This window comes from Scyliorhinus canicula, chromosome 1 (assembly GCF_902713615.1).
Source record: "Scyliorhinus canicula chromosome 1, sScyCan1.1, whole genome shotgun sequence".
Lineage (NCBI taxonomy): Eukaryota > Metazoa > Chordata > Chondrichthyes > Carcharhiniformes > Scyliorhinidae > Scyliorhinus > Scyliorhinus canicula.
The window spans coordinates 20,940,610-20,959,579 of NC_052146.1; the positions used below are offsets into that span (position 1 = coordinate 20,940,610).

Here is an 18,970-nt window from a genome sequence, read left to right on the forward strand (position 1 = left end):
CTTTTCCTGCACTGAGGAGCCCACCCGCCGAAACTCCTCAGTGCAGGGAGAGACCTCTTGAGCCCCCCAACTCACTAAGGGGGTGCTCAATGGCCCTACCCACACACACCCCCCCCCCCCCCCCCACCCAATCACCGTGCAAAAAATATGCCAGTTTTGCACCTTGGCAGTGCCCCTGTCAGCACAGTGCCATCTGAGCACCTTAGCAGTGCCAGGCTGGCATTGCCAGGGCTCCCGAGTGACATCACGGTACCACCCTGCCCAGAGGACATGCACCTGGGGGCCTCCAATCCCTGAGAGACCCCCGTGAGTGCCGTTCCGTCTGGTCCCCATTTGAGGAGACCAGCACTGAACAGCGCTGGCCCGAGGTGTCCAAGGCAAAGGGGATAGATCCCAATGCCTTAGTAACCTCAGAGAGCTGCATATTAAAGTGAGACCAGCTGTCTCGCTTAATATGCAGATTTTCCAAAAGGTGATCCTGCTTCACATCGTGACATCTCACGAGATGGTGTTAGATCTCGCAATGCGTGGCGAGCTGGGTAGATCCCAGGAGCGGGTGTCCTGTCATTTACCGTGCACATTGCCCGCGGCTCGCTGCTTTTTGGGCACAGCGTGGCCGGTAGATTATGCCCAAATTTTCTTTTTTTTTAAAATAATTTTTCAACAACAAATTTTATCCCACCGAAGAAAACAGAAAGAAAAAACAGAAGCCCCTCCCCCCCAATACAAAGCAATAAATTAACAACAAGAAAGAGTAATAAACATAGAACCGTAAGAAGAAACCCCCATAACCGAGCCAAAGGTCGCCCCCCCCCCCCCCCCCCCCCCCCCCCCCCCCCCCCCCCAGGGCTGCCACCGCCGAAAGAACCATTGCACCGACCCCCTCAGGGCAAACTTGACCCTCTCCAGTTTAATGAATCCAGCCATGTCACTAATCCAGGATTCCGTGCTCGGGGGCCTCGCATCCCTCCACTGTAAAAGGATCCTGCGCCGGGCTACTAGGGACGCAAAGGCGTGCCCAAATTTTCTAAAAGTGCAGGAATAAATTTAATTTATTACAATTAAACAATTTAATTATCTTCCCTTTCTCTCGTGAACCCTCTATCTTTCCTTCTTCCCTTTTGCTTCTACACATTTCCTCCTCTTCTCAATTTTCCCAGTTCCCCTGGTGTCAAAGATGTGCCCAAGCGATGTCCACCGTATTTGGAAGAGTGGTGCCAACCTGCGAGTGGATACAACCTTACTGAACTTTGAGAATATGAAGTGGGAAAGGGGCCAGCGCAGCTACATTTTTAACGGCAAGGGTAAATATGATCGAGGTTAAGTAGCTAGCTTTTTGTTACTTTGTGCAGTTACTTTGTAGACCAAGCAACTCATTAATCAGAATTCATAACCATGTATGGTGAGCAGAAAGACAGTTATTTCTATTAAGGCCATCACACAATCCCTCTTGGTTTAGTGGATCAATGCATTGCCTTGGGGAGATGGTTCGCCAGTGGTATTGTGACTGGACTAGTAAACTAGAGACCTAGAGTAATGTCCTGGGATCAAGGTTCAAATCCCCCCACTGCAGATGGTGAAATTTGAATTCAATAAAATCTGGAATTAAAAGCCTAATGATGACCATGAAACCATTGTCGATTGTCTTAAAAACCCATCTGGTTCACTAATGTCCCTTTAGGGAAGGAAATCTGTCGTTCTTATCTGGCCTGGCCTATATATGACTCGAGACCCACAGGAATGTGGTTGACTCTCAAGGGCAAGTATGGATGGACAAGCAATGCTGGCACAGCCTGCGGCGCCACATCCCATGAATGAATAAAAATAAACTCGGAACCATGCAGGCCAAATGGGTCTCCGGTTTCATCTTTTGTCAGTGCTGATCTTGGCTAGGGTGGCATTCGTGGTGTTCTAGTTGTCTTCTCTCCTCTCTACTCACAGGCTAGGGATTGGAGGAGGGTGAGAAATCGGGCAGGGCAGATTGTTGTACCTTAACGCCTATGTGAATGGGCACAAGTGCACCTTCAATAAGGGCAGTATCAAGTTTACCGCTGATGATTCCCATTGCTAAATAATCCACATGCACAAATTGTCCGGATTCGCACACGAAGAATGGCCATTTTTACGGGAGGTTCGTCCTCTCTGTGTACTCCCAATGTCAGTTAGTGGTGTCAAGTGATGAGGGGAGAAAATCAATGTAAGGAAAGTTTTCAAAACCAAAATAAAATCAGAACTGGACCCATGAGACTTGGCTGACTTTGATGTTTTCCATCTAGTTATATAAATGTTTTTTAAAATTACAATGCAATGTCCTGTTAAGTTTCTCGTTGCCATTAAGGTTGCAATGATTTTCTTTCTTATGACAGCTGACTCGGCAGAGTTTATAGAGATAGACCACGATAACCAGGTCGTAGACCGAGAATACTTTGCACTCTTGCAGGAACAACAAGGCCTCACGTTATCCTCCATAAAACCAACAAAGGATCAGGTCGCAAATCGCCTTATATCCCCAATTGTTTCTACAGTCCTTGATTCAAAGAACATTTCCTTTGAGAGGTAATATTAACCTTGCGCGATAACCTGTGATGTTCGTCATCACTGAGGGTCAGTGTACACTGTGACGAGAGAATATTAAATGAAAGTCAGTGAGAGCTGGTTTGTGAGATGTATTTCATTCCAAAGACCTATGAGTTACCAAGGATCATTTAGTGCAAGTCATTTTCTATTTACTCCCATTGAGACTACGTGCAAAAGTGTGTTAATTGAATCTAGGATTTCAGCTGCGTCCTAACATTTGTTGAATCATCACGCTGGTCATATCCAAGGCTAAACAAATATGGGAAAGGACGAGATAAATTGAGATGTAATTAGTGGGCCGTAAAGCTGGGCTTTTGACTTGAGGACAAAGAAAAGACTGAATGAAGCAAGGAATGCCATTATTCTGAGGATTTGGTCACAATTGAGTGAGAATATATCAGTTGTGGCCAACCACTCGTGTGAGCTGAAGTATACCATTGGAAATGCTCTGTATCCTGCCCCTAAAACTCAGTTCTGATGTGAGACGTACTGGATTACACCGAGCACGATTGGCCACAACAAAACAAGCCTCACTTGCATTTTGAGATTGTTTAACCAATTTAATTTGGGTCTGCCGTAATACCCCTCAAAATTCAGCCTTTTTGTTTTGCACTAAAAATTTGAATTATCCAGCAATGTAAATAACAGTGATAATTAAAATGTTTTCAGCATTTAGTTTGAATTGGACAGTTTTAAAATTAAATTACAATGAACAGTAGCTACCAGTGAATCTTCCAAAGAGTTGCTAATAGATTTTGCCATTCACTTTTTCATGACCGAAGAGTGCAAGATAAACCTTTTCTTCCCCTCCTCCAGAGTTCTAAAAATGAACAGACCCCCAAAACACAATTGAGTTTGTTTTTCTGAGTGCTTTTCTGTCACATGGTAAAAGCCTGCTGCAGATAGAACATAGAACAGAGAACAGTACAGCACAGAACAGGCCCTTCGGCCCTCAATGTTGTGCCGAGCCATGATCACCCTACTCAAACCCACGTATCCACCCTATACCGTAACCCAACAACCCCCCCCCCCTTAACCTTACTTTTATTAGGACACTACGGGCAATTTAGCATGGCCAATCCACCTAACCCGCACATCTTTGGACTGTGGGAGGAAACCGGAGCACCCGGAGGAAACCCACGCACACAGGGGGAGGACGTGCAGACTCCTAATGACTCCTCAGAATAAGATGTGTGCACAGCATGAGCCCACAATTGAAAATAACCATATACGGTCAACATCTAAGTTCCAGGCTTACTTCACAGTGCAAATAAGGCCAACATTCATGGCTGTCTACTCTCGGCGCGTGTGGTGCCCCAGGACTCTGTCCTGGAGCCTCAAACTGCTGTCGTGCTTGGCTGTAAACAGCTGCCATGGACACGCAGTGGTTAAAAAGATAAAGGCTAATTTTGAGGTCATACCATTCTTGGTAATAAATGGGGCACCCACCACTGACATCAGTGGTGATCAGTCTCATTTCATTTTTGGTGACACTGCTTGCTGAATGGGCTTCTGAAAAAGATTTTACTCTTTGAAAGATGTCAATTTGGTAAACCCGTTGGAAACCAGTTGCATTTGAGAACTCCAGATGTAATGGACAATCTATTCTGCTATTAGGAATGTGATCAATGATTAAGGTAGCTTTGTCCTTTTGGACCATAAAGCCTCAATTGCCAAATGTTATGAATGTCACCTAAATCTCAGCAGAGGGAATTCAGAGGTTAGTCAAGAATTTTAAAAAAAATTTTGTTGAGACGTTTGTAGAATTGGACGTGCTTATAAACTTATAGTTCTACTTCATATGAAGGCAGCATGAAAAGTCTGCTCTTTTGTCTTAAAATATACTTTTGACACCTTGAGGTGTGATAAACACACAGACTAAGTTGTCCTATTTTCAATTAGTGTGTAATAAATAGTGCCACCTTCTGCAACTTCACAATGTAGTTATGAAGACAGTTATTTAACAAGGTTGGGATTCTCCGTCTGTTCAAGCCGGCGGGATTCTCCGGTCTCATTGCAGAGAATGGGAGTTTTAGCTGGGTGTCAAATTCTCCCTTCTCGCCAGGAGCGGTAGCGGGGCGCACTGGGATCAGAGACTCCCGGCTCTGAAGTTTCATTACCATTACCTCCCGGCTTTTTATATTTATCATGGGAGGAAATTAAACTCCTTGAATATTAATACTGAACTAAAAAAGATACTAAAGTTTCTCTTGTTGGTATTGTCTATGTTCCGATAATATTGCACAAACTGTTTGTAGCAAGATAATCTCTTTGCAAAATGGTTCTTTTAAGTGGATATTTTTACGGATAATGGATCTTGTGAACTTTTTCACGTTCAGTCATGAGGTTGTGATCAAGACCAACAAAGGGTTCGGGTGGCACAGTGGTTAGCGCTGCTGCCTACGGCGCTGAGGACCCGGGTTCGATCCCGGCTCTGGGGCACTGTCCGTGTGAAGTTTGCACATTCTCCCGTGTCTGCGAGCGTTTCACCCCCACAATCCAAAGATGTGCAGGGTAGGTGGATTGGCGATGCTAAATTGCCCCTTAATTGGAACAAGAAAATAAAAGACCAGCAAAGGGGTTACAAGCTGTGTCCATAGAGGTCAACAGATGTGTTTATTTAATGCTCTGTCCGCCTGTGTCTCCTTCAATCCCTTATCCTCTGCCTTGCGTTCACCCTTTCATTCCCTCCCACCCCCGTGCTCAGCCTTCCTCACACGCTCTCTCTCCCTCACACCCAGCTTTAATTTTCTCATTCCCCTTCACACACTTTTTCTCTCAAAGTCCACAAGAGTTATAAATCTATATGATGCTGAACAAGCATTTAATTTGTGTAACACTGAAATGACAAGTCTAAGAATAGCTGTAGAAAATGGGGTACACAGAAGCTTATACTTTAAGAAATAACATGCAGCCTTTGTGTTGAGCAGCTTAACGATTCTTCTAGTTGTTGAAATAATATCCTTGTTTGAGAAATTGTGTTTGTTTTTGTTTGGGGCAGGAAGAGAATTTGAATAGGTTGGACAATATTAAGCTTCATGGGACGTGGTTTGTACTCGGTTTGTTTTTGAGAGCATGTTGTTGCTTTAAAACAAAATGGGGACTTTCCAACCAGTCTTCCTTCTCATGATTAACAAAATCAGAATGAGCTGGTGGTTTGATAAGTGGAACGGTCACACTATTGGAATGTTGCTTGCCACAAACAACACTTATACATTTTTAAAATAGGAATGAGTCCCTCGTAAGATAGTCTAAACTAATTGTGGTTATGTGTAGCTGCAAATAGCAGTAAGTCTACTTTAAAGTTTGTAGCTATTAATTTTACTTTCCCAGCTTTCGGGTTTTATGAGGTTGACTTAACTAAATTAGAGGATTAGGTGGGACTTGTTTCCAGTACATTAGGGATTCGAGGAAGAGCTGGTGGAGTTGAATCTGTGGAGCTTGGGATCAGCGAGTATGCTGTTTTGGGGTCAGGATTTATAATGCTTCCCTTTCAGCTTTCCGAAAGAGGGTAAGAACCGAGGCAAGTGGGATGAAGTCTCATGGAGTTTAAAACAAAATTAAGAGACTTAAGCCAGATCCTGGTATTGTTTATTAAATGGATAAAAACGGTGAATTTATGCTTTTAAGAAACTCACAAATCCCTTTAGATTAAAAGAAAGTGACCGGTGATCAATTTGCTTCAATTCAAAGCCAGCTGTGTTTTGCTGATAGATGTTCTTCTCAAAAATGATTGGGAGGCAGACTCGTGGTTGTAACAAGATGATAAGTGACTCTCTGCTTGTTCTACAGGAATAAGTCTGGATTCTGGGGCTGGCGGACGGACAAGATTGATGTTGTTCAAGCACACGAGGCCAAGGTACAGTAAAACAAAGGGAAACATCCTGTTCAGCTCCTTGCTCTCTGAGAGGTGATTACTCCATGGTTGGGGTGTAGTTCCAGTTCCATCAATGCCAGGAGAAAGCGACAAAGTGCTCACCAAAATCCAAACAAACTTCCATATCTCCTAGCTATTATTTTGGAGTGGGGGCGGTCTCCAGGAGGGGAAAGGAGAAAAATTAGAACCGAGTTTATGGGGACGTGAGTGGTATTGGATAAGAACATTAGCATTTCACCTACAGTGATGTGCTCCACAAACAAATACTGTAGACTAGTTCTGATGAAAGGTCACAATCTGAAACGTTATCTGTGCCTCTCTGCTGAGAGAATTTGCAGCATTTTTTCCTCTTTATTTCCAGTTTCAAGCATCAACGGTGTTTTGTTGTAGACTGTTAGTAGTCATGATTTAGTCTTTTATATGCAGAATAACCATTTTGATGAAATATGAATAAGGCTTACACATTGCGAATCCCTATTGCCAGGATTTAAAAGGAGAAAAGTAAGGGGTGAAATTAATGCTTACCTTTAATGAGTCTAGTTGCTTTTCTTCTCTAGGTTTTCACTGTGAACAATGTCAATGTGGTGACCAGGAGCAGAACAGAACACCTGACTGATGATGAGAAGGCCAAATACAAAGGTACAGAGGGAAGAGAAACCCACATAGGAATTTAGGAAAGGTCCATGCAGCCTGCTTCCTTTACCTTGGCTAAGTTGCAGGCGCACATTTTGTTCCCACCTCCCCAGCAGGGTCTTATTTAATCTCCTAAGGAAGGTGAGTGAATTTGCGTAATACTTAAGGGATAGAAACCTTTTTTTTCAAATTTCTCCCTAAATGTAATGGGAGCAGAAATCCCAGGATATGGCTCTAACACTACAATCAACTCTGATCCATTGTACGCCGGAGCTGATGGCCTTGAGGTTCATAAAGACCAGAGCTATTATGTCTTGGAGAAAAGAGAAAGACCCAAATACTGCCCAACCCGTGTTCGTAGAATCAAAAAGTTGACAGTGCGGAAGAAGACCATTCGGCCCATCGAGTCTGCACCGGCCCTTGGAAAGAGCACCCTTCTTAAGCCCACACCGCCACCCTATCCTCATAACCCAGTTATCCCACCTAACCTTTTTGGGCACTAAGGGCAATTTAGCGCGACCAATCCACCGAACCTGCATATCTTTGGACTGTGGGAGGAAACCGGAGCAGCCGGAGGCAACCCATGCAGGCACTGGGAGAAAGTGCAAACTCCGCACAGTCACCCGAAGCCGGAATTGAACCCGGGTCCCTGACACTGTGAGGCAGCAGTCACTGTGCCGCCGTGCACCCAATAGAATGTTGCCCAATAGAATTTCGATGCTCGCCAAACCTGTGGCGCTGGGGTCACCTTATTCACCATATGGTACAAAATATATCCAGTATTAATAAGAACAAATGCGCAACCCTTTGAAAGTAGGTAAGAGGCTTTAAAATGTCAGCAATCAAAACTGAGGCACACCCTGCCGGAGCCAGGAGAACTGCTTCAGTGCAAACCTGCTGTGCACCAGCAAAGGACAGTGACAATCTGTAAACTGAAGTGTCCTGTTTCTGACAGAGTGCTCCAGCTTATTTACTTTTGAATTTATTCAAGAGTAAACGTGTTTATTTTACAGATGATAAAAATCTACTTGAATCTCTGCTGGGAACAGTGGAGGAGCACATCCCACAGAAGGGGGTAAGTTGCAGAGAAAACTTCTTCGCCACGCTTTCATATATTTATTTTTCATTTCTAGATTGTGAGAAATGTGTGCTCCCCATCAACTGCTTCCCCCACCCCCCCCTCCCTTCCAAATATGAATGAATTATTAAATAATCCTAAATATGACAACTGCTAATTGATCTTTTGCAACTGGATGGGCATGGCTTTGAGATCTAGATGGGTCAAAGTGTTCAAGAACAAGTCTTTGTTAAAATCTTTGAGTGAGCTGTCTCCATCTCTTGATGATGGCGTGAACATATTACTCCCGTGAATGGGAGTTCCACTATTTTAATTGTATGGTCAAATTAAAATTTCTGGGTAAGAGCGCCAGATGTAGTCATAGCACCTGGTTTGCACAGATACCTTTATTGTGGAAGCTGACGTGTTTGAATATTTTGCTTGTGAGACACTGTCTTTTGTTATTTGCAGCACCTCATTACAGAAACCGCGACGATTAACAACCCCACATCCATCACGCCAGAAGAATATTTCAACCCAGAGTTTGACCTTGGAGACCGAGATATTGGTCGACCCATGGAGCTCTATACCAAATTACGCAAGTAAGATCCTTGACCAGCTAACTTGAAGACTGGAGATGAGTGCAAGGCAGACCCCATCATCTGGTTAAACAGACAAGTTAACAGGGGTACGGGAATTGCAGATTAGTCCAGGTCATGCGGCAGAATGTTCAGAAAAGTCAAGAAAATAAATTTGTCAGAGGGAAAGGAATGCGGATAGGAACTCGAAAGGAGGGAAACTTGCAAACATTAGACATGGCCAGGAAACTGATAGTTGGAACAGGTCAACTTGTCACATTGAACTAACATTTGCAGAAATTGGCTTATGGCCACCTCCTTTCATTCCCTACATCACCAACCACACCTCTTTCTCCCTGCTCCCCCCCCCCCCCCTCCCCATCCCGCACTGCCGCCCACTCAAAGAGCAGCTTGCCAAACACTTCCTAGTGAAGCCTCTTTAGGTGACTGCTTCTCACTGGAACCTGTCTATTCATTGCATTTTTCTGAGCTTACTAGTCTAGGACCCAGATCAGGCACACACTGGCCCCGATTTTTTGGAAGTCGTTGACCAGTTTCACTGTTATCACATGGTGTGTTCTTTTTCTCCACAGACTTTCCTTCATCCTCTCCATAGACTTTCCTTCTTCCTACTTTATTTTTGCCTTATTTTCTCTATTTCGAGTCAACCCGTTTTCAGGAATATCTGCGCTTGCAATTCCTGCTGTGCCAAGACTGCTGTAGAAGATTTGTGCAGGTCTAGTTGTCCCTTAGGGTCCCCATAAAGACGAGGTGAGTCCCAAATTTAGTCCACAGCCTGAGCACACTGCAGATCTGTTCAAAATGTGCCACAGCTTTTGTAATATACAGTATTTGTGAATGTACGTTGTTCATTGATGCTGCTTCTGTTCTGCTTTTTTTGACAAAAATAATCCTCCCTCATTTACTGCCCATTTCTGTTCCCCAATCCCACCTGCTGCTGCACACTGTGGATTGAAGTTTTTCTTGCCAAGTGGAATTAGGAACACTTCTCTCCATCCAGGGAGCTACTTACCGCACAACCGATTCCTTTCCCCTTCCTGGCCACTGTCTCCGGTTAAATCGGACTGTATACAAACTTGAAGTCCTGTTTTATGTTGAGCGGCTGGGCCAGCATTTATTGCCCGTCACTAGTTTCCCTAGGTGGTGGTGAGCTGCTGCCTTCAACTACTGTGGTCCATGGTGTGTAGGGACACCCACAGTGCAGTTAGGGAGGGAGTTCCAGGATTTTGACGCTGAGACAGTGACGGAACGGTGATATACGACGCCCTATGCTGCTCTTCCTCGTGCCATATTTGTTTTGTTTGGCTCTTGTTCTGCACTGTAACCAATTACTTATTTGTCGATTATTATTTTGTCTACTTTGTACGTTCCCTTGGCCGCAGAAAAATACTTTTCACTGTACTTCAGTACATGACAATAAATAAATAAACCCGTCAATATTTCCAAGTCAGGATGGTGCGAGGCTTGATGGGGCTCCTCTAGGTGGTGGTGTTCCCATGTATCTGCTGCTCTTGTCCGTCTAGGTGTGGAAGGTGCTGATTAAAGAGCCATCACAAAAGCCATCTCTATAACATCATCCGCTGTTGAAACCCTCGCCCATGATTTTGTTGGCTCTAGATTCAAATATTCCGATACTCACCTAGCTGGTTTCCCAACACGCACCTTCCATAAACTTCAGCTCATCCAAAATTCTCTGCTGTATCCTCACCCATCTCCTACTGCGTCCGCTGACCAACATTGAAGCTGATCTGCCAACACCTCAAGTTCACAATTCTCAGCCTCGTGTTCAAAGCCCTCTATCGTCCAGCCACCACCCCCCCCCCCCCCCCCCCCATGAGTGTAATATCCAGACCTTCATCCCTCCAAAAACTCTGCAATTCGCCAGCACCTCGTGCTTTTAGAACTATTTCCCTAAATTTGCATGCCTTTCTCTCTTCCTCCCGCTTACTTATTTTAAGACCAGCCTTTTATTTACTCTTACCAATATCTTTCTTTGGCTTGGTTTTAACCTTTGTCTAACTGCACTCCTGTGATGCCCCTGCTACCCTTTTCACGTTTTAATGGCACTATATAACTATTCATTTGTGTGGATCCAGGAATTTTCACACTATTCGGTGTATTTTATTTCTCTCTGTCTGAGCAGATTTAAAGCAACACTGTGGCTCTGTGAGGATTACCCACTGTCCTTTGTGGATCAAGTTATTCCGATCATTGACCTTATGGCGAGGAGCAGCTTACATTTTGCAAAACTCAGGGATTTCATTACATTGCAATTGCCACCAGGCTTTCCTGTCAAAATAGGTAAAAATTCAAATTACTACATTGTTTTTCTCATTATCCAGTAATGTCTACTGAAATGTACTTGCGTGTTGACGTCTGGTGAGCTTCCCTTTTGCCTTCTGTTTTGCCCTTTGTGACCAAAAAGGTTAGGAGGGGTTATTGGGTTATGGGGACAGGGTGGAAGTGAGAGTATAAGTGGTCGGTGCAGACTTGATGGGCCGAATGACCTCCTTCTGCACTTTATGTTCTATGTTCTAAACTGGCTGTCGGTCTTGGCTTGTGATCGCACACCCGCTTCTGAGTCAGGTGATGCATTCATACGATCCTGACAGTGCAGAAGGAGGCCATTCAGCCCATCGGATCTGAACCGACCCTTCGTAAAACCACCCTACCTAGGCCCAATCCCCCGCCCTATTCCTGCAAACCACCCTAAGGGGCAATTTTATCATGGCCAATCCACCTAACCTGCACATCTTTGGACTGTGGAAGGAAACTGGAGCACCCGGAGGAAACCCACGCAGACACGGAAAGAATGTGCAGAATCCACACAGTCACCCAAGGTTGGAATCAAACTCGGTTCCCTGGAGCTGAGGCAGCAGTGCTAAACACTGTGCCATCGTGGAGCCCAACTCCATCGACCGATGTGCATAATCTGGATTGACGTGGCTGGTTTAGCTCACTGGGCTAAATCGCTGACTGTTAAAGCAGGCCAGCAGCACGGTTCGATTCCCGTACCAGCCTCCCCGGACAGGCGCTGGAACGTGGCGACTAGGGGCTTTTCACAGTAACTTCATTGAAGCCTACTCGTGACAATAAGCGATTTTCATTTTCATTTTTCATTTAATGGGGAACTGAGAGAGTGCTAAACTGTCGGCGGTTCCATTTTTCACATAAGGTGTTAAACCGTGGCCCTGACTCCTCGCAGCTGGACATAGAAGATGCCAATCCATTGTTGAGTGAGTGAAGAGCAGCGGATTCTCCTACTGTCCCGCCAAACCTTTATCCCACAACTAACCAAAACACACATGTCCTTGTCATTTACTTGTGGAACCCCGAGTGTGCATTGGCTACTGCATTTCCTACATTTCAACACCGACTACACTTCATTGAAGTAATCAGTTGGCAATAAACAGGACCATCAAAGTTTGAATTGATGCCGGTGATTTTGCATGTTTGTCAAAGGAAATTAAACAGTTTTCCCTTAGCTGAGAGACGTTAGACACCCATTGCCAAGAAGGTTTTGCTTGAATTTCTTGTTTAAATTATACTATCTTATCTGTCCCAGAAATACCACTCTTCTACGTACTGAATGCACGAATTACATTTGGAAACGTGAATGCCTGCAGCACAGTCAAGGCTGATCAGGGGTCGCAGAGCAACTTGGCACAGCCGACATCTAATGAAGGTTTGTATGCTGTGTACATTGTCCTGCTAAACAATGCTGTTTGATCTTCCTGATCTGGTTCTTGGTGTACACGTTATAAGTGATTTCGAAATTCTTTTTGCTTGGGAATCATAAAAATATGCATCTTTTCCCTTAAACATCCATTGTAAATGTTAACCTGATACAGGTAACTAATTTCATGCAAAGCACACATCCTGATGTAATTAAATGCGCCTGTGATGTTTGACCATAATATGTGATTAGAATTAGGCTATTCGGCCCATCGGGTCTGCTCCGCCGTGGCTGATATATTTCCCATTGTCATTCTCCTGCCTGCTCCCCAGAACCCCTGATCCCCTTATTAATCAGGAACCTATCTACCTCTGTCTTAAAGACACCCGGTAAGTTAAAGTTAGAAAAAGAATGGCACGGAAAGTCGGTAGCAAGGAGGAATTCCATATTTTTCTCGTAGCAGCATTGAAACCGATTTACCTGCTGAATAGGAAGATTATACTGGCAGATTGGGTATTGTAATAATAGCATTTGAGATTTCTGATGTGAAGCTCCCTCTGATTCTGAGCATTTAACAGTTTAAAAACATTACCAGCTGGAATTTCAGACATGCCATGGTGAGAGATGCCAGCCAGCACATGAACTGCTCCTTTGAATTTCTATTTGTATTGGTGCTGTACTCTTTCCACCCCCCCCCCCTCACCCACTCTCTCCTCACCTTTTCTCGCTCTCTCCTCTCCTTTTCTCGCTCTCTCCTCCCCTTTTCTCGCTCTCCTCCCCTTTTCTCGCTCTCCTCCCCTTTTCTCGCTCTCTCTCCCCCTTCCTCTCGCTCTCTCTCCCCCTTTCTCGCTCTCTCTCCCCCTTTCTCGCTCTCTCTCCCCTTTACTCGCTCTCTCCTCACCCTTTCTCGCGCTCTCTCTCCTCCCCTTTTTCTCACTCTGTCCTCACCCTTTTCTCACTCTCTCTCCTCCCCTTATCTTTCTCCTCCCCTTATCTTTCTCCTCCCCTTATCTTTCTCCTCCCCTTTTGTCTCTCCTCCCCTTTTGTCTCTCCTCCCCTTTTCTCGCTCTCCTCCCCTTTTCTCCCTCTCCTCCCCTTTTCTCCCTCTCCTCCCCTTTTCTCCCTCTCCTCCCCTTTTCTCCCTCTCCTCCCCTTTTCTCCCTCTCCTCCCCTTTTCTCCCTCTCCTCCCCTTTTCTCCCTCTCCTCCCCTTTTCTCCCTCTCCTCCCCTTTTCTCCCTCTCCTCCCCTTTTCTCCCTCTCCTCCCCTTTTCTCCCTCTCCTCCCCTTTTCTCCCTCTCCTCCCCTTTTCTCCCTCTCCTCCCCTTTTCTCCCTCTCCTCCCCTTTTCTCCCTCTCCTCCCCTTTTCTCCCTCTCCTCCCCTTTTCTCCCTCTCTCTCCCCTTTTCTCCCTCTCTCTCCCCTTTTCTCCCTCTCTCTCCCCTTTGTGGTGATTGTAGATCTGAGTAGATGCAATACAACTGAGCGAGCACGGGAGAGCTATAAATACACAGGGACAGGAAGTGAGGACACACTTCACGGAAGGCAGAACTGGTAGCAGGACACAGACACAGGCAGACAGCATTTGAGGTAGCCGTAAGTTAAGCTCTGAAGACAGAACAAATTCAGAATAAAGCATCTTCTCCAACTTTGAGACTATGAGCTTTATTAAGACACGAGGAACAACACATGGTAACCAGGAGTGGCTTCAGACGCTTACTACAAGACAACTCAGCTGCAGACACAGAAAGACCAAAATGGCAAGAAAAACTCCTACTGGACATTCGACTTGGGAAGACATCGCTTATTCGAGGATGTGGCTTGGAACCCCACCTCAGCTGGACATGACCGGCAAAGTAAGAAATGTCTGGAAAATATTTAAACAAATGTTCGATTTTTATATCATAGCTAATGATGTAGCAGCAGCCTCAGACGAAATTAAAATAGCAATGCTCATCGCAGGACATGAAGCTAGGAAAGTATATAATGGATTTAAATACTCAAAAGATGAAGACAGCAACAACTTACAAATAATACCAAAAAAATTTGAAGAGTACTGTATGGAATTTGAACAGCACCGTATGCTCAGAGGCCAAAATGCACAGAGACTGAGTGATGCAAAACTCAAAAAATCACTATCAAAACAGAAAGGTTTCAGTCAAGAAATCACGAGTGAAAAGTACAGATCAAAAAGAAGAAATAACTTGAATTTTTCACAAAGCCAAAACACTGAAATACAGTCCAGATCGAAAGGAAAAGGTAACTTACAACTTTCAGAAAGAAAAACGCTGAAATCCGCAATAAAATGGCGTCGGAGCACATTTTACAGTCTCTGGCAGACAAAGACCTAAAATCTGCGTCTGCGCATACGCAGGAAACAGAAGCCGTGCATGCGCAGTTTTAAAAAGTTTGTGTTGCTGATCGTTATGCGCATGTGCAAGCCGCGCATGCGCAGTGGACACAACACACCCTTTTCTCGCTCTCTCTCCCCTTTTCTCGCTCTCCTTTTCTCGCTCTCCTTTTCTCGCTCCCCTTTTCTCGCTCCCCTTTTCTCGCTCCCCTTTTCTCGCTCCCCTTTTCTCGCTCCCCTTTTCTCGCTCCCCTTTTCTCGCTCCCCTTTTCTCGCTCCCCTTTTCTCGCTCCCCTTTCTCGCTCCCCTTTTCTCGCTCCCCTTTTCCGCTCCCCTTTTCTCGCTCCCCTTTTCTCGCTCCCCTTTTCTCGCTCCCCTTTTCTCGCTCCCCTTTTCTCGCTCCCCTTTTCTCGCTCCCCTTTTCTCGCTCCCCTTTTCTCGCTCCCCTTTTCTCGCTCCCCTTTTCTCGCTCCCCTTTTCTCGCTCCCCTTTTCTCGCTCCCCTTTTCTCGCTCCCCTTTTCTCGCTCCCCTTTCTCGCTCCCCTTTTCTCGCTCCCTTTTCTCGCTCCCCTTTTCTCGCTCCCCTTTTCTCGCTCCCCTTTCTCGCTCCCCTTTTCTCGCTCCCCCTTTTCTCGCTCCCCTTTTCCGCCTCCCCTTTTCTCGCCTCCCCCTTTTCTCGCTCCCTTTTCTCGCTCCCCTTTTTCTCGCTCCCCTTTTCTCGCTCCCCTTTTCTCGCTCCCCTTTCTTCAGATTCCCCCTTTTCTCGCTCTCCTTTCTCGCTCTCCTTTCTCGCTCTCCTTTCTCGCTCTCCTTTCTCGCTCTCCTTTCTCGCTCTCCTTTCTCGCTCTCCTTTCTCGCTCTCCTTTCTCGCCCCCTTTTCTCGCTCCCCTTTTCTCGCTCTCCTTTCTCGCTCTCCTTTTCTCGCTCTCCTTTTCTCGCTCTCCTTTTCTCGCTCTCCTTTTCTCGCTCCCCTTTTCTCGCTCCCCTTTTCTCGCTCCCCTTTTCTCGCTCCCCTTTTCTCGCTCTCTCCCCTTTTCTCGCTCTCTCCCCTTTTCTCGCTCTCTCTCCCCTTTCTCTCGCTCTCTCTCCCCTTTTTCTCGCTCTCTCCCTTTGCTCGGCCTCTCTCACCCTTGTTCTCGCTCTCTCTCCCTTTTCTCGCTCTCTCGCCCCTTTTTTCTCAGCTCTCTCTCCCCCTTTTCTCTCTCTCTCCCCTTTTCTCTCTCTCTCCCCTTTTCTCTCTCTCCCCGTTTCTCTCTCCTCTCCCCTTTTTCTCTCTCTCTCCCTTTTTCTCTCTCTCTCCCCTTTTCTCTCTCTCTCCCCTTTTCTCTCTCTCTCCTCCCCTTTTCTCTCTCTCTCCCCACCTTTTCTCTCTCTCTCCCCCCCTTTTCCTCTCTCTCTCCACCTTTTCTCTCTCTCCTCCCCTTTTTCTTCTCTCTTCTCCCCTTTTCTCGCTCTCTCTCCCCCCCTTTTTCTCTCTCTCCCCCCTTTTCTCTCTCTCCTCTCTCCCCCCCCCTTTCTCTCTCTCTCCCCCCCTTTTCTCTCTCGCTCTCCTTTTCTCTCTCTCTCCCCTTTTCTCTCTCTCTCTCCCCTTTTCTCTCTCTCTCTCCCCTTTTCTCTCTCTCTCCCCTTTTCTCTCTCTCTCCCCTTTTCTCTCTCTCTCTCCCCCTTTTCTCTCTCTCTCCCCTTTTCTCTCTCTCTCCCCTTTTCTCTCTCTCTCCTCCCCTTTTCTCTCTCTCTCCCCCCCCTTTTCTCTCTCTCTCCCCCCCCTTTTCTCTCTCTCTCCCCTTTTCTCTCTCTCTCTCCCCTTTTCTCTCTCTCTCTCCCCTTTTCTTGCTCTCTCTCCCCCCCTTTTCTCTCTCTCCCCCCTTTTCTCTCTCTCTCTCCCCCCCTTTTCTCTCTCTCTCCCCCCCTTTTCTCTCTCGCTCTCCTTTTCTCTCTCTCTCTCCCCTTTTCTCTCTCTCTCTCCCCTTTTCTCTCTCTCTCCCCTTTTCTCTCTCTCTCCCCTTTTCTCGCTCTCTCTCCACCTTTTCTCGCTCTCTCCCCTTTCCTCGCTCTCCCCCTTTTCTCGCTCTCTCCTACCCCTTTTCTCGCTCTCTCCCCTTTCCTCGCTCTCCCCCTTTTCTCGCTCTCACTCCCCTTTTCTCGCTCTCTCCACCTCCTTTCGCGGTCTCTCCTCCCCTTTCTCCTCGCCCCCACTGTCCCCTTGCCCGCACCCCCCCTCGCTCTCCTCCTCCTCTCCCTCGCTCTTGCCCCACCCCTCTGTTCCCCTTCCCTTTTCTCACGCTCCCTCTCTTCCCCCCTCCCCCTCTCTTCCCCACTCCCCTTTAATTGCGCGCTCTCTCTCCTCCCCCTCCTCTTTCATCGCACTCTCTTCTCCTTTTTCTCTATCTCCTTCCCTTTTTCATCCTCTTATGAAGTCAAATAATCTCCAGTTTCACAAAACTAATTGTAATGTTATGGGTAATGTTATGGGTTGAACAACATGGGTCGGGCCTGCCCGTATTGGTATAAAATTCTTAACCTGTTGAAGGAACATGGTCTCATTGCTTGTGTATTCAGCTATGTGCAATGCTACCGATACAAAGTTTACCCCAAGCAGTTATGGTGCCAGGTTGCTGTTTGTGGAGTTAATCTGTATAATATGCCACTCTTTGCAGCCTCTACGTTTAAAGTGGATCCATCCGTTTTTGCCATACCAGAAAATTACCACATCCGGGGTAGTGGTAGGAATGCGGTGCCTGGAGTTGAAGATGAGAACGATCAGCTGATCCAGTTTGCAATTCAGCAGAGCCTGCTGGATTCTCGGCCTGATGGTGGTGAAGTGAGTGCGAAATTGTGCCTGGACTTGTAATGGGACACTGCCTTTCTCTCCCCCCTCCTGTCACTCCGCCACCGCCCCCTCCCGATCCTCCCCACAACATTGTCTACTCCGCTGTTTCTGTTGCTAGAGTACAGTTCTGTGGGTATTAAATGATAGCCAGCCAAGTATCAGCTGTTTTTTTTTTGTATTTGAGGCGAGCCAGTTTTGTGCCTGCGTAATCCATCAGAGTTAATCCCACAACTAATGTCCGTGCACACCACCATTCCCAAGAAGGATCCTGGAAGGGGTGGCACAGTGGTTAGCACTGGGACTACGGCACTGAGGACCCAGGTTTGATCCCGGCTCTGGGTCACTGTCCGTGTGGAGTTTGCACATTCTCCCCATGTCTGCGTCGGTTTCACCCCCACAACCCAAAGATGTGCTGGTTAGGTGGATTGGCCACGCTAAATTGCCCCTTAATTGGGGAAAAAAAATAATTGGGTACTCTAAATTTATTTTTTTTTAAAAGAAAGAAGGATCCTGGAGAACAATCTGAAGTGAGAATCTGGAAGTTTATTCTTGAAGCAGAAAGGGAACTCTAACTTCATTGAGCCTGAGGTGAGGCATCGGACCCAGGCCCACAGCTCTGCTCTTTTATAATTCTTTAAAAAGTGGCTCAGACCTCTTCCACTTATGACATCAAACTCAAGCAGTTTGAAACGCTTTCTTCCAAAAGGTCTTGCACCATTTTCCAAAAATTTGAAGTCCACTGCACTCATCTCAGTTCCTAAAGATGTCTATAAACAGTTTAAAATTAAAGGATTGCCGTTGAAATGCACTCACAGTTGAACAATTGCAGCACTAAATTTGCCCACGAAAATGTCCATAAATGGCAAATGAATAATAACCTTTGAGTGTCACAAGTAGGCTTATGTTAACACTGCAATGAAGTTACTGTGAAAAGCCCCTAGACGCTACATTCCGGTGCCTGTTCGGGTACACAGAGGGAGAATTCACAATGTCCAAAACACCTAACAAGCATGTCTTTCAGGATTTGTGGGAGGGAACCGAAGCACCCGGAGGAAACTCGCACAGACACAGGGAGAACGTGCAGACTCCGCACAGACAGTGACCCAAGCGGGCATAGAACCTGGGACCCTGGCACTGTCAAGCAGCAATGCTAACTACTGTGCTACTTGCCGCCCAAGTGAATAAGTAAGCAGGTGTTCTGTCTTGGTGGTGTTGGAGACTGTTGGCCAGGCCATCGTGAACTTCCCACTCTTCACTTCAGTGATGGCAAGGCATCTCTAGCATCTACCTGAACAAATGGGTACTGATCAATTTAACATGTGAGCTGAAATATTGTACTGATTATGTGCAAAAGTATGTTTCTCGGCTTTCTGA

At 46.1% G+C, this 18,970-nt stretch overlaps 1 protein-coding gene across 2 annotated transcripts in view; it reads left to right on the forward strand.

Annotated features, from left to right (window-relative positions):
* Positions 1-18,970, forward strand: part of ankrd13a (ankyrin repeat domain 13A) — a 71,999-nt gene that overhangs the window by 21,847 nt on the left and 31,182 nt on the right. For both annotated transcript variants that reach the window (XM_038818490.1, XM_038818398.1), the window contains exons 5-13: positions 1,161-1,304; positions 2,367-2,556; positions 6,370-6,436; positions 7,012-7,093; positions 8,101-8,162; positions 8,616-8,746; positions 10,887-11,044; positions 12,309-12,428; positions 17,424-17,587. In XM_038818490.1, coding sequence (XP_038674418.1) covers positions 1,161-1,304; positions 2,367-2,556; positions 6,370-6,436; positions 7,012-7,093; positions 8,101-8,162; positions 8,616-8,746; positions 10,887-11,044; positions 12,309-12,428; positions 17,424-17,587 — 1,118 coding nt within the window. The remainder of the gene's footprint in view (positions 1-1,160; positions 1,305-2,366; positions 2,557-6,369; positions 6,437-7,011; positions 7,094-8,100; positions 8,163-8,615; positions 8,747-10,886; positions 11,045-12,308; positions 12,429-17,423; positions 17,588-18,970) is intronic.